We start from the raw sequence: 15,936 nt of genomic DNA on the forward strand, positions 1-15,936 counted from the left end.
CAAAGAGTCACAGAGAGAGAGAGTCAGAGAGCAAGTGAGCCAGAAAGAGTCAGAGAGAGAGCGAGTCAGAGAGAGTCAGAAAGAGTGAGCCAGAAAGAGTCAGAGAGAGAGCGTGTCAGAGAGAGTCAGAAAGAGTGAGCCAGAAAGAGTCAGAGAGAGAGCGAGTCAGAGAGAGTCAGAAAGAGTGAGCCAGAAAGAGTCAGAGAGAGAGCGTGTCAGAGAGAGAGAGTCAAAGAGAGAGAGTCAGAGAGAGAGAGAGAGAGAGTGCGAGTCAGAGAGAGAGTGAGTCAGAGGGAGAGAGTGAGTCAGAGAGAGAGAGTCAGAGAGAGAGTGAGTGTGAGTCAGAGACAGAGTCAGAGAGAGAGAGTCAGAGAGGGAGTGAGTCAGAGAGAGAGTCAGATAGAGAGTGAGTCAGAGAGAGAGAGTCGGCGAGAGAGAGTGAGAGAGAGAGAGAGTCAGAAAGAGAGAGTGAGTCCGAGAGAGAGAGTGAGAGAGAGAGAGTCAGAGAGAGAGAGTGAGTCAGAGAGAGAGAGAGAGAGAGAGAGTGAGAGAGAGAGAGAGTCAGAGAGAGAGTGAGTGTGAGTCAGAGTCAGAGAGAGAGAGTGAGTCAGAGAGAGAGAGTCAGCGAGAGAGAGTCAGAGAGGGAGTGAGTCAGAGAGAGAGTCAGAGAGGGAGTGAGTCAGAGAGAGAGAGTGAGAGAGAGAGTGAGAGAGAGAGTGAGTCAGAGAGAGAGAGTGAGAGAGAGAGTGAGTCAGATAGAAAGAGTCAGAGAGAGAGCGTGAGAGAGAGAGAGAGTCCGAGTGAGTCAGCGAGAGAGAGTCAGAGAGGGAGTGAGTCAGAGAGTCAGAAAGAGAGAGTGAGTCAGAGAGAGAGAGTCACAGAGAGAGAGTGAGTCAGAGAGAGAGAGTCACAGAGAGAGAGTGAGTCAGAGAGAGAGTCAGCGAGAGAGAGTCAGAGAGAGAGCGTGAGAGAGAGAGAGTCAGAGTGAGTCAGAGAGAGAGAGAGTCAGAAAGAGAGAGAGTCAGTAAGAGAGAGTGAGTCAGCGAGAGAGAGTCAAAGGAACATCAAACTAGACATTCCTATTCAAATCTGGCTCAAAATATTAGACTCCGTCATAGAACCCATTTCCCTGTACGGCTGCGAGGTCTGGGGCCCTCTTGCTAACCAAGATTTTGCAAAATGGGACAAACACCAAATCGAGACTCTGCATGCAGAATTTTGCAAATCCATTCTCCGCACCCAACGGAAAACACCAAATAATGCATGCAGAGCAGAATTAGGAAGATACCCACTAATAATCAAGATCCAAAAGAGAGCAGTCAAATTTTATAACCACTTAAAAGAAAGTGACCCAGACACGCTCCATAACAAAGCCCTCACCTACAGAGAGACCCTAGAGAGATGCCCGCTCAGCCAGCTGGTTCAGGGACTCTGCTCACAAACACAAGCAAAACCACCAGACAGAAACCACACTGGACTAAACCAAATTATAAGAAAACAAAAAGAAAACTATCTGACACATTGGAAAGAATCAACCCAAAACCAGAGCAAATTGGAATGCTATTTGGCCCTACACAGAGAATACACATTGGCAGAATACCTGAGCACTGTGATCGATCCAAAACTAAGGAGATCCTTGACTATGTACAGACTCAGTGAGCACAGCCTAGCCATCGAGAAAGGCCGCCATAGGCAGACCTGGCTCCCAAGAGAAGACAGACTGTGCAACCAATGCACACAGGGTGCGGTAGAAACTGAACTGCACTTCCTAACAACCTGCCCACTGTACCAAGACATCAGAGACATATACTTCCCACAAATGGCAAATACCCAAAGAGAGTTTGAAAACATGACAATTAACGACAAACTCCCATACCTACTGGGGGAAGTAAAGCAATGTGCAAACACAGCAGCAAGATTCGTGAGCCGTTGCGACAAGAAAAGGACATCCAATGGAATACAACCACCATAAAGACTATTCCTGCACTATTTGTACTATACGGACATCTGTACATAGATCTACCCACAAACAGAGCATATACGTTCAAATACACTTGGAAAACTGCTGCTATTTTTAAGCCATCTTTACTTGAATGTCCAAGTCTTTATTTAAACGTTTTGCACAACTCTATAGTTTATCTTATTTTATTACTATAATGTTATATTTTAATTAGTCTTAACATTTTTAAAGTTGCAATGTGACACAGCTCTGTTCACACAGCTCTTTAGTATAGTAGACCTATATTTTAATTGTACATAGTTTTAATTTCAATTTCAATAGGTGCTTAAGTTTGATACATTTTAATTGTTTTGATCCTTACTTGAATGTATACATATGCATCTTTATTTAAATGTTTTGCACAACTCTATAGTTTACCTTATTTTATTACTTTTTATTATTATAATCTTATATTTTAAATTAGTCTTAACATTTTTTAAAGCTGTAATGTGACACAGCTCTGTTCACACACATCTTTAGTATAGTAGACCTATATTTTAATTGTACATACTTTTAATTTCAATAGGTGCTTAAGTTTGATACATTTTAATTGTTTTGATTGATTGTTTTAATGCTGGCTTTGGCAATGTAAACGTTTGTTTCCCATGTCAATAAAGCCCCTTTGAATTGAATTGAATTGAGAGAGTCACAGAGAGAGAGTGAGTCAGAGGAAGTGAGTCAGAGAGAGAGAGTGAGAGAGAGAGTGAGTCAGCGAGAGAGAGTCAGAGAGAGAGCGTGAGAGAGAGAGAGTCCGAGTGAGTCAGATAGAGAGTGAGTCAGATAGAGAGTGAGTCAGAGAGAGAGCGAGTGAGCCAGTGTGCAAAGTAGTGTACTTGCATTACAGTTAAAGTTAAGTTAAAGTAGCAATGATTGTCACACACACACACACACACTAGGTGTAGTGAAATGTGTCCTCTGCATTTGACCCATCCCCTTGTTCACCCCCTGGGAGGTGAGGGGAGCAGTGAGCAGCAGCGGTGGCCACGCTCGGGAATCATTTTTGGTGATTTAACCCCCAATTCCAACCCTTGATGCTGAGTGCCAAGCAGGGAGGTAACGGCTCCCATTTTTATAGTCTTTGGTGTGACTCGGCCGGGGTTTGAACTCACGGCCTACCGATCTCAGGGCGGACACTCTAACCACTAGGCCACTGGGTAGTAACAGATTACATAACCAGGGTATGGCATCTTCAGGGTCGGGTGTCAAATGACAAACGAGGCCAAGGAGGGGGCGGGGCTTACCAGGACAGGTGTTGACCGCCAAGTAGGGAATATCCGTGTTGACCCAGCGCAGCTCGGCCAGGACGGCGGCTCGCAGGCGTCCGCTCTTGCCGGGCCGCTGCGAGCGCGTCCTGTTCCAGCTCCACAGGTAGATGCGGCCGTGCGTGAAGTTCTTGGAGGCTGCGGACAAAGGCGCGGTTAGACCGGTGTACCTAACCACGTGACCCGGCAGGTGCGCCGACAACACCACCCACCCACGATGTCGTCCGTGAGAAAGCTGAGGCCGTCCACGGTGTGGTAGTCGTGGTCCTTGTCCTCCTCCTCGTACACGGGGAAGGTGATCTCCACCTCTCTGGACCTGCACGGCCCAGCACACACACAGCGCTTTGAGGACAGCGCGGGGGTGGAAGTCGGGAGTGTGACTGACCTCTTGGTGGCGCTGCTGGGGGACAGTTGTGTGTTGTAGCAGTGCAGGCCGTCCTCGCACGCCGCCAGCAGGTGGGCGTCGGCCCCGGCGGGCGGCAGGCAGATGTGTAGCGGGGTGGCGCTGCTCTCCAACGCCAGCAGCTGCCTGGAAGCACAGCAGAGAACACGTCAACCCTCTCCACCATTATTATTATTATTATTATTACTAAGTGAATGCCACAAGGCCTGGTTCATTCAAGCCAGCATGCTTCCCCGATCCGAAAATTCCCGGATTACCCGGAATTACCAGGAATTTCCCCCCATTTAAAATGAATGGGCAATATTCAAACTTCCACATACACCACATTTCTCAATGGATTTTAACAGTTCCAAAGACAAAATGCTCCTTGCTTTTGTTACTTCAGTACTGGCATGCTAACTTTTTTATAGCTAATTTTGCAACCGTTTACCCCAGAGTCATGTATAACTTGGTATGTGATACATGCTAAATGTTAGCATGCTAACTTTTTTATAGCTGATTTTGCGACCGTTTACCCCAGTCATATATAACTTGGTATGTGACGCATGCTAAGTGTTAGCATGCTAACTTTTTTAGCTAATTTCACACTTTTTTGTCTTGTTCCGCAGCCACACATCTTAGTCATATAACTCGGTATGTGAAAAATGCTAACTGTTAGCGTGCTAACGTTAAAAGATGCAAACTTTTTTTGTAGCTAATTTTGCAACCGTTTACCCCAGAGTCATGTATAACTTGGTATGTGATACATGCTAAATGTTAGCATGCTAACTTTTTTATAGCTAATTTTGCAACCGTTTACCCCAGAGTCATGTATAACTTGGTATGTGATACATGCTAAATGTTAGCATGCTAACTTTTTTATAGCTAATTTTGCGACCGTTTACCCCAGTCATATATAACTTGGTATGTGACGCATGCTAAGTGTTAGCATGCTAACTTTTTCAGCTAATTTCACACTTTTTTTCTATTGTTCCGCAGCCATACACCTTAAAGTCATATAACTCGGTATGTGAAAAATGCTAACTGTTAGCGTGCTAATGTTAAGATGCAAACTTTTTTTTAGCTAATTTTGCAACCGTTTACCCCAGAGTCATATAAAACTTGGTATGTGACACATGCTAACTTTTTCAGCTAATTTCACACTTTTTCTCTTGTTCCGCAGCCATACATCTTAGTCATATAACTCTGTATGTGAAAAATGCTAACTGTTAGCGTGCTAACGTTAAGATGCAAACTTTTATTATAGCTAATTTTGCAATCGTTTACCCCAGAGTCATATACGACTTGGTAAGTGACACATGCTAACTGTTAGCATGCTAACTTTTTCAGCTAATTTCACACTTTTTTCTCTTGTTCCGCAGCCATACACCTTTAGAGTCATATAACTCGGTATGTGACAAATGCTAACTGTTAGCGTGCTAACGTTAAAATGCAAACTTTTTTTGTAGCTAATTTTGCCACCGTTTACCCCATAGTCATATATAACTTGGTATGTGACACATGCTGACTGTTAGCATGCTAACTTTTTCAGCTAATTTCACACTTTTTTCTCTTGTTCCGCAGCCATGCACCTTAGTCATATAACTCGGTATGTGACAAATGCTAACTGTTAGCATGGTAGCATGCTAACAGAACCTTGCTATTTATTTTTTTAGCTCATTTTGCAACCAACAAACCCCAGAGTCATATGGCTTTTTAGCTCATTTTGCAACGGTTTACCCCAGAGTCGTATAACTTATGTGACACATGCTAACTTTTTTAGCTCATTTTGCAACTGTTTAACCCAGAGTCATATAACTTGGTATGTGACAAATGCTAACTGTTAGTGTGCTAACGTTGGGATGCAAATTATTTTGTTATAGCTAATTTTGCAACCATTTACCCCAGAGTCATATATAACTTGGTACGTGACACATGCTAACGGTTAGAATGGTAGCATGATAACAGAACCTTGCACATTTTTTAAGCTCATTTTTGCAACCAATAAACCTCAGAGTCATACAACTTTTTTAGCTCATTTTGCAACTGTTTACCCCAGAGTCATATATCTTTGTGTGATGATGTAAATGAGGTGTGGTTGTATTGTATATTAAGTATGTGTACATGAAAGGGCATTTTATGACTTTTCTTAATTTAAAAACATGCTATAGTATGTTTTTATTGTCATAATTTTATTGCATGATTTTTGTACCCCTTTAATTTAGGTAGCCAGGGACTGCAGATGGAAATTAGCTATTTAGCTATAATCTGGTACAGAACATATCTGTCTTTGAACTTAATGTTTCTGTGCATTGTCCCTTCAAATAAAGACTAAACATAAACATATAACTTGGTATGTGAAACATGCTAACTGTTAGCATGCTAACTTTTTCAGCTAATTTTACACTTTTTTTCTCTTGTTCCGCAGCCATACACCTTTAGAGTCATATAACTCGGTATGTGAAAAATGCTAACTGTTAGCGTGCTAACGTTAAAAGATGCAAACTTTTTTTGTAGCTAATTTTGCAACCGTTTACCCCAGAGTCATATATAACTTGGTATGTGACACATGCTAACTTTTTCAGCTAATTTCACACTTTTTTCTATTGTTCCGCAGCCATACACCTTTAGAGTCATATAACTCGGTGTGTGAAAAATGTTAACTGTTAGCGTGCTAACGTTAAGATGCAAACTTTTTTTATAGCTAATTTTGCATCCGTTTACCCCAGAGTCATATATAACTTGGTATGTGACGCATACTAACTGTTAGCATGCTAACTTTTTCAGCTAATTTCACACTTTTTTCTCTTGTTCCGCAGCCATACACCTTAAAGTCATATAACTCGGTATGTGAAAAATGCTAACTGTTAGCGTGCTAATGTTAAGATGCAAACTTTTTTTATAGCTAATTTTGCATCCGTTTACCCCAGAGTCATATATAACTTGGTATGTGACACATGCTAAGTGTTAGCATGCTAACTTTTTCAGCTAATTTCACACTTTTTTGTCTTGTTCCGCAGCCACACATCTTAGTTATATAACTCGGTATGTGAAAAATGCTAACTGTTAGCGTGCTAACGTTAAAAGATGCAAACTTTTTTTGTAGCTAATTTTGCAACCGTTTACCCCAGAGTCATATATAACTTGGTATGTGACACATGCTAACTGTTAGCATGCTAACTTTTTCAGCTAATTTCACACTTTTTTCTATTGTTCCGCAGCCATACACCTTTAGAGTCATATAACTCGGTGTGAAAAATGCTAACTGTTAGCGTGCTAACGTTAAGATGCAAACTTTTTTTGCAGCTAATTTTGCAACCGTTTACCCCAGAGTCATATATAACTTGGTATGTGATACATGCTAGTTGTTAGCATGCTAACTTTTTCAGCTAATTTTACACTTTTTTTCTCTTGTTCCGCAGCCATACACCTTTAGAGTCATATAACTCGGGATGTGAAAAATGCTAACTGTTAGCGTGCTAACGTTAAGATGCAAACTTTTTTTTATAGCTAATTTTGCAACCGTTTACCCTAGAGTCATATATAACTTGGTATGTGACACATGCTAACTTTTAGCATGCTAACTTTTTCAGCTAATTTTACACTTTTTTTCTCTTGTTCCGCAGCCATACACCTTAAAGTCATACAACTCGGTATGTGAAAAATGCTAACTGTTAGCGTGCTAATGTTAAGATGCAAACTTTTTTTAGCTAATTTTGCAACCGTTTACCCCAGTCATATATAACTTGGTATGTGACACATGCTAACTTTTTCAGCTAATTTCACACTTTTTCTCTTGTTCCGCAGCCATACATCTTAGTCATATAACTCGGTATGTGAAAAATGCTAACTGTTAGCGTGCTAACGTTAAAAGATGCAAAATTTTTGTAGCTAATTTTGCAACCGTTTATCCCAGAGTCATGTATAACTTGGTATGTGACACATGCTAACTTTTTCAGCTAATTTCACACTTTTTTCTATTGTTCCGCAGCCATACACCTTTAGAGTCATATAACTCGGTGTGTGAAAAATGCTAACTGTTAGCGTGCTAAAGTTAAGATGCAAACTTTTTTTATAGCTAATTTTGCAACCGTTTACCCCAGAGTCATATATAACTTGGTATGTGACGCATGCTAACTGTTAGTATGCTAACTTTTTCAGCTAATTTCACACTTTTTTCTCTTGTTCCGCAGCCATACACTTTTAGAGTCATATAACTTGGTATGTGAAAAATGCTAACTGTTAGCGTACTAACATTAAGATGCAAACTTTTTTTGCAGCTAATTTTGCAACCGTTTACCCCAGAGTCATATATAACTTGGTATGTGACACATGCTAACTTTTTCAGCTAATTTCACACTTTTTTCTCTTGTTCCGCAGCCATACACCTTAGTCATATAACTCGGTATGTGACAAATGCTAACTGTTAGCATGGTAGCATGCTAACAGAACCTTGCTATTTATTTTTTTAGCTCTTTATTATGCATTTTCGGCCGGTGCGACTTATACTTCGGAGCGACTTATAGTCCGAAAAATACTGTATATATACACATACATATATACTGTATATATATACACATACATATGTATATATATACACATATATTCTCACACACACACACACACACATATATGTATTTATGCATACATATTATCACAAATCTTTGTTGTTAAGGTGTCTTTTCCAAAAGTGATTTTTCTTCTTCTACAATTTTGGTTCCGGCGCCACCTCATATTTAGTGCGAATGAAAATTTGTTTTTTTTCCATTTTAAAACATTTGCCTGCTAACAAAGTGGAAACGCTTACACGACTTTGAAGTTGTAGCTGCTGTCCACACCGCCGATGTCCCACAGGATTATCTTGTTGTCATACGAGCCCGCTATAAGACAAAAATAAGGTTTTATCTCTGATGAAACGGGCGGTTCTAATGACGTGAAGAGGCAGCTCACTGAAAAGGAAGTTGCCCCGCCGATGGTTGAAGCGCAGCACCGACAGCGCCTTGCGGCTGGCCCGGAACTCTCCGTAGGCCACGTTGTATTTGGGGTGGATCAGCTTGACCAGGCCTCGCTTTCCCCCCGCCGCCAGTATGCTGCAAGTCTGTGCTGTGGCCCCGCCCCCTCTGGACATCAGCACCGTGGACCAGGCCAGGGTGAAGAACTCCTGTGGGCAAAGAGCAAAGTTCGGGTTGAGCTCACCTGTGAGAGAAAAAAGATAACGCTCATATACTGATAGTACCCTTGGCATCGACACTACCAATATGGGTTCAAGTAAAGTATCAAACAACAGAAGAAAAAGTGCTTATTACCATTCATCCATTTTCTACTGCTTGTCCATCACAATTTTGACAAAAAAATACAAAAATGACCCAATATGTTACCTCACACGTCAGCAGTCAAATTAGGAGCCTTTGTAACCCGTTCACTTACTACTAAAAGAGAAGTTGTCTCGTGTGTTATCTTCACTGTTATTTAATGCCATTTTATTTGAAAGTTCTAAACTTGTTTTTTAAGTGCAATAAGAAACATGTTTAATGTATCATAAGCTTTATTGGTAAAATAATGCCAATAATGACATTTTCTAACTCAATACTGATCAGTGGCCGATCGATACAATTTCCATGCCGCATACAAAAAAAAATTAAGTGATATTTTTAAACATTTTTGTAATTTTGTAAAAAAAACTTTAAAAAATGTTTTTTTATCAATTAATCAAGTAAAAAGTATATCTGTATCAACATTTGAGCTTTTTCTCTTTCGGTTTAATTTTTAAAATAAATTGTATTTCCAAAGAACTATCTGCGGGGCACAAATGGGCCAGAATCTGGACACCCCCGTGTTAGCGGCTTTTCAAGGAGGTTGCTGTAGCAATGTTAAAAAAAAAAATAACAGTACCGATGCAATCACTGCTGGCATGTCTTTTTAAAGTCCACTGTACAAACCTCTCCAGGGACCTTATACTTCTTCATGACCATGCCTGCCTCGCAGTCTATCACACACACGGAGTCTCCCCCGCAGGTGGCGACCAAGCGGCTTCCTGCTAGAAAAAAACAGAGACACAAAGTTGTTGAAGTCACTCCAGTACTCGGGAGTACAATACTGGGACAATAAGCACCCGAAGAGTCTTGCTGAGGCTGGAAGGCGCAGGCCCAAAGCTGAGTGGAGAAGTCCTCGGAGTTGTCCTGCTTGCTGTGACACTGCAGCACGTGAAGAGGCTGCAGGTGCACTGGCTGCGAAGAAGACAGATATGGACGACCAATAATGTCAATGCAAACACATTTTTATAATATAATAGATCCCTACCCATTGCTTGGATTTTACTGACGTAGGGACACGTTTAAAGACAACATAATTACCTGTGTCCTGCCACAGCTTTTCTTTATCGCATCATCACTTGTGTTCTCCCCACGTTGACCCCGAGCTCCACCAGCCGCCACTATCTTCATCGTCCGCACGTTGCAAGGCTTTCTTGCAGCCGCCTTCTCCGCCGACGCCCGGGTAGGGGTGGAGGGACGCGACCTCCTCATGGCAGGGCTCAAGGGAACACCGCCGGTGAGCGCCTGATTCCTAAGGCGCAGGCTGGACTTGCGAAGGCTGTCCTCAGCTGGGGGCGCCGAAGGATCGGATCGCGGCTTTTTTAAAGGCGTCAGGCTGGTTTGGGAGTCTGTCAACGCGGGGGTTTGGTGCTTCCTTTTGACGGGGGTGGACACCCCCTGGATGACAGCACAAGCACAACACAAGTCAACAACAGTGGAACCTCGATTTACAAACCCTTCCATTTGCAAAACTTTCCAATTGACGGATTTTTAGATCGAGCCAAATATGCCTCTGTGTGTAAACTGCGTCTCTGTGTACGAGCGCTTCATTCATTTTGCGTCCCGCCTGCAGCCAATTTCTGCGCAGTATAGTACATTACTAGTCATTTCTCAGTGCTTCAGGGTGTATGGCTTTTTTTCCGCCTTTTGACAAGTTTTGTCCATTCTACTAACTCAATATGAGTCCCAAAAAGACAACACAGCAGCGTGGAAAAGACTACACTAAAAGGCCTACTGAAAGCCACTACTACCGACCACGCAGTCTGATAGTTTATATATCAATGATGAAATCTTAACATTGCAACACATGCCAATACGGCCGGGTTAATTTATAAAGTGCAATTTTAAATTTCCCGCCACACTTCCGGTTGAAAACGTCTATGTACGATGACGTATGCGCGTGACGTCACGAAGGTATGTGGGCTCTGTACTGAGGATGTCGTTGTGGCTTGTACAGCCCTTTGAGACACTTGTGATTTAGGGCTATATAAATAAACATTGATTGATTGATTGATTGAAGGCAACGGAAGTATTCGGACACATTGTATCCCAATACAAACAGCTCGGTTTTCATCGAAAAATTCCACAGTATTCTGGACATCTGTGTTGGTGAATCTTTTGCAATTTGTTTAATGAACAATGGAGACGGCAAAGAAGAAAGCTGTAGGTGCGATCTGTGTATTAGCGGCTGGCTACAGCAACACAACCAGGAGGACTTTGAGATGGATAGCAGACGCGCTACCGTGAGTACAGCTTTGGCTTTCAAACATTTGATCGCTTGCCCGTACGTGCGTGTCGCTATGTGCATGTCACGTACGTAACTTTGGGGAAATATATGTTTCTTGCCGACTCTGATGGCGGCCGGGGTGTCGTCGAAAGCTACAACGCCCGCCGCCGCCGTCCAGTAGTTAAGTTAGCTTCAATGGCGTCGTTAGCAACAGCATTGTTAATCTTCGCCAAGCTGGAAATTATTAACCGTGTATTTACATGTCCATGGTTTAATAGTATTGTTGATCTTCTGTCTATCCTTCCAGTCAGGGGTTTATTTATTTTGTTTCTATCTGCATTTAAGCACTATGCTATCACGTTAGCTCCGTAGCTAAAGAGCTTCACCGAGTCACTGTGAATGTCCATTTCGCGTTCTCGACTCTCATTTTCAAGAGGATATAGTATCCGAGGTGGTTTAAAATACAAATCCGTGATCCACAATAGAAAAGGAGAAAGTGTGGAATCCAATGAACCCTTGTACCTAAGTTACGGTCACAGCGAAAAAAGATACGTCCTGCACTGCACTCTAGTCCTTCACTCTCACGTTCCTCATCCACAAATCTTTCATCCTCGCTCAAATTAATGGGGTAATCGTCGCTTTCTCGGTCCGAATCTCTCTCGCTGCTGGTGTAAACAATAGGGAAATGTGAGCAGCCCTCCAGCCTGTGACGTCACGCTACTTCCGGTAGGGGCAAGGCTTTTCACCAAAAGTTGCGAACTTTATCGTCGTCGTTCTCTACTAAATCCTTTCAGCAAAAATATGGCAATATCGCGAAATGATCAAGTATGACACATAGAATGGATCTGCTATCCCCGTTTAAATTTAAAAAATTCATTTCAGTAGGCCATTAATGGCGCTCACAAGTATGGAAGAACCGACGAAGCTAGTTTTAATTGTGATGAGCCTTGACTTTTCTGGAAAAAAATACGCCAAAGCAGACTTATATCACAGCGGAGGAGAAGACTATATTTGTTCAAGAATAAGCAGTTACGAGGCTTGGTGTCTTACACAAGTCTTCTTGGGCGTTTCTTTCTTTGGTGCCATCAGGGAGTGAAGGTACTCCCTGGCCATGGTTGCAACCTAGCAGAAAAAAGGGACAAGTACATGCTCTGGTGAGAATAAAACAGTGACAATATTTTGATAGCAAAGGATAGAAATCAATCAGAGGCGTGTATAAGGAGAGCATGGCCAACTCGGTTTCAGGCGACCTCCTCAATGATTGGTGAAAAGGCACTCCCGTGACGACAGGGCGCCATGACTACTACCAACTTTGAGTGTTTGCAGCGCTTCCTCGTTAGTTTTTCGCCGTGTAAATATGCCCTGTTGTTCCATCCGTGAGAACCGTGGAAATCTTCTACATCGCTTTCCCCACAACCCGGAAAGAAGTATGGAGAGCCAGAGATTACAGGGTCTTGTGCGAGGTAAAGACGCGACACAACGTCTGCGTTTTGTTCAGGAGAGAACACACAGAATCTAACACAAATAATAACCGAAGAAATTAATAAATTGAAGAGATTGTTCAACAAAAACAGACTTCCTTTGAATCTCAGCAAAAAATAAAATAATGCTATTCGGTAGCAGCAGAAAAGAAAGTCAAACACAAATACAAATAGATGGACATTGAAAGAGTAAAAAAAAGTAATTTGGGGTGTAATAATGGATGACAAAGTGAACTGGCTATCTTATAAAAAAATATACAACATCAGGTGGCAAGAAATATGTCAATAATGAATAAAATAACCAAAAATCAATCCGTATTCTTTACTGCTCGCCAGTGTTACCATATCTGAATTATTGTGCAAATATATGAGTAAATAAGCACAAAAGTACACTTTTTCAGACACCTTGTTGAATACTTCACACAAAAGCCACAATTTCTCCGTGATTGTGGGTCCAAAGCTAATTAAGATTTTGGCAAAATGAGGTTAAAAAGTTATTATTTTGGTGGTTCTGTGTATTTTTTTTTAATGTTTATTGTGACGTGTAAGAGTGCCTGCAGGTCACGAAACTACTGCTACATTAATGCAGTAGAGTCCGGCTGCAAAACTCTACTTTCACAAAAAAAGCATGTTCTATTGTAAGTTTATGAGCTGGTGTATGTTTAGAACTGTATATAAACGCATTATTTTGGTTTATATCGTCAGAAAACGTCAAATCGACAGCAATTGCAGTCATGGCGCCTGTTGTTAAGGTTGGCCATACTCTCTATTTAAACACGACTCTGAAGTCAATGAGGCTTGTTCGCCCTCTGGTGGCCAGCTGCAGTACAGCACATAAATAAAACGGTCAATTCAAATGTTATGTTTACCATAATTTCTTAAACCAAGGGTGTCAAACGTACGGCCCGAGGGCCGGATCAGGCCCGCAAACAGGTTTTATCCAGCCTGCGGGATGAGTTTGCTAAGTATGAAAATTAACCTGAAATTTTAGTTTGAAAGAAACAGCTGTTCTAAATGTGTCCACTGGATGTCGCAATAGCAATTATTTGTATCTTTGTAGATGACGCTACATATGTACAAAATAAACCACATGATGTTAGTGCACCAGTCGAGGAAAATTATCAAATTACATAAATAACATACAGTAATTTGATTTTGATATCATTTTTTTATCTTGATAGATTGTAAAATTAACACCAATGAGTTGACTGATAAACATTATCAAATAATTTATTCCGAAAAAATAAATAATGACGAATAAAGATAGAATACTATTAACCGCAACATGTAAGTGTAAAAAAAAAAAACATGATTTGTACAATTTCAGAATGTGCTTGTTCTATTTCCAAACAAAGAAACTAATCTGAAGTTGTCTTTATTTTTAAGTTATCGTGCCGTGATTTTGCCAGTCCGGCCCACTTGGGAGTAGATTTTTCTCAATGTCGGCCCCCGATCTAAAATGAATTTGACACCCCTGCCTTAAACAGTAGCCAGAATGTTTATCTACTCAACCGCAGAGAGTAAAATCCATTTACATTGCGCAATAATTTTTTGCGGATTTGACTATTAGTACATGTATTTTTTACCTTCCATTTTGTGAAGTCGCTGACCGAACTGGGTCCGTATTTCACCTCTCGGCATGCCGCGTTGACAAAGTCTTTCTCCAGGACTGACAGTTTCTGCTCTGTGAAAGGATCCGGGAGGCTGAAGCTCTTCTCCCAAACTGCAACCATCTACGAGACAAGATACCGCCTTGATTCACATCACATGCAAAAGATCAAGTGTGATGTCGGGGGCGGCGTGGCCCAGATGGTAGCGCCTTCATCCAGAAACTTGAGAGTTCCTGCAACGAATCCAGCTCCCGCCACTTCACCGACACTACAGATGCAAATGAGCAACTATGCTCTGATCTGCCTTATTTACAAGGTGTACACCAGATTAATGTGCACAGTCCCGAATAAAAATGTAAAAAAGTTTCATACCCTGGTCTTCAGGTTCTCTGTGAACACAAAGCGCACGTGGTTGGCGGTGGTGGTGATGTCTTTGCCGTTGTAGCTCCTCAAATTGGGCAGCAGCGTCATGAGCTTGTAATTGTCACTCACCTGAGGAGGAAAGGCAAATCAAACGATTAGGACGTCATTATGAAGGATGAAGTTAATTACAGTGGAACCTCGATTTACCAACCCCTCTATTTGCAAACTTTTCGGTTAATCAACTTTTAGATCACGCCGTATTTGCCTCTGTGTACAAACGCTTCATTCATTCATTTTGTGTCCCGCTGGCAGCCATTTGGTGCTTGCCCGTATTGAAAAGACTGAGGAAGCCGGCATCGTACCACAGCAAGTCTATTTGTGATGAGAACAGACTTTTCTGGAAAAAGATGCCAAGGCGGACTTATATCACAGCGGAAAAGACTAACTCTCGTTCGGCGGCGCCTCTTCGAGGAGAACACACCAACACAACCCTTCCTCCATTTTCCTTCTTTCCCTCTGTCTGCTCCTTTCTCTCCTCTCCTCAGCTGCTCATTTTCCAATGACAGTATAAAGTGGATTCTACTTTCTCAAATATTTATTATCGTAGCAATATGGTTGTCAAAGTTAAGGATTTTGTGATTTCTGATCATTTGTGAGGGCACCAAAGGTACTTCTGTGTGTGTGTACTCGTATTAGCAAAGCATAGAGCACAGTTGAGCTTGTCGTCGTCATTTTAGCACAGGGATGTCCAAACTACAAACTAATGCAGCTTGTTGACGTCTTCACTTTGGGCCGCGAAACGTCATGAGGAATTTCACCCACAGGGAGACTTCATTCATTTTAATAGTCTGACAATTTTGATGCTGCTGTTACGTCACCATCTACTAGATAAAGTAAGAAATTCAGGTCAATGACCTTTAATTATGCGCCGAATGGAAGTGTGCACAGCACAAACTTATATGACCCAATGCAAAAAATCTTCCCTAGTCATGGACCACAATGGAAACAAGCCCTTTGGCTTATTGTGGCACCCATTTGCCTTTTTAAAGCATTACATGGATTCAATTCTTTAAGATGCCAAAAAACTTGTCTATCAATAAATCAATTTTGAAAAAAAAAAAAAAATAATAAAAATGTCAACAGACAGTCACACACACCACAACCTTCTCACTGAACTTTGTGGACATTATAAAAAAACATCCACGCACCATAAAAAATTAAGAATTACACCCATTTAAATCTATTACAAAGCATGATAGAAACAATGCAAAACACTCTCCACACTTATTATGTTTGACGC

At 41.5% G+C, this 15,936-nt stretch overlaps 1 protein-coding gene across 5 annotated transcripts in view; it reads right to left on the reverse strand.

The window, feature by feature from the left end:
* Positions 1-15,936, reverse strand: part of lrwd1 (leucine-rich repeats and WD repeat domain containing 1) — a 68,260-nt gene that overhangs the window by 1,053 nt on the left and 51,271 nt on the right. For 3 of the 5 annotated variants that reach the window (XM_062049052.1, XM_062049051.1, XM_062049050.1), the window contains exons 4-14: positions 14,646-14,765; positions 14,250-14,396; positions 12,233-12,304; positions 9,997-10,353; positions 9,756-9,870; positions 9,583-9,680; positions 8,594-8,804; positions 8,451-8,523; positions 3,647-3,790; positions 3,474-3,577; positions 3,241-3,399 (exon numbers count right to left, since the gene is read on the reverse strand). In XM_062049052.1, the coding sequence (XP_061905036.1) occupies positions 3,241-3,399; positions 3,474-3,577; positions 3,647-3,790; positions 8,451-8,523; positions 8,594-8,804; positions 9,583-9,680; positions 9,756-9,870; positions 9,997-10,353; positions 12,233-12,304; positions 14,250-14,396; positions 14,646-14,765 (1,600 nt within the window). The remainder of the gene's footprint in view (positions 1-3,240; positions 3,400-3,473; positions 3,578-3,646; positions 3,791-8,450; positions 8,524-8,593; positions 8,805-9,582; positions 9,681-9,755; positions 9,871-9,996; positions 10,354-12,232; positions 12,305-14,249; positions 14,397-14,645; positions 14,766-15,936) is intronic. The other 2 variants (XM_062049054.1, XM_062049053.1) reach the window with 2 other exon arrangements.

Source organism: Entelurus aequoreus, linkage group LG05, assembly GCF_033978785.1.
Source record: "Entelurus aequoreus isolate RoL-2023_Sb linkage group LG05, RoL_Eaeq_v1.1, whole genome shotgun sequence".
NCBI lineage: Eukaryota > Metazoa > Chordata > Actinopteri > Syngnathiformes > Syngnathidae > Entelurus > Entelurus aequoreus.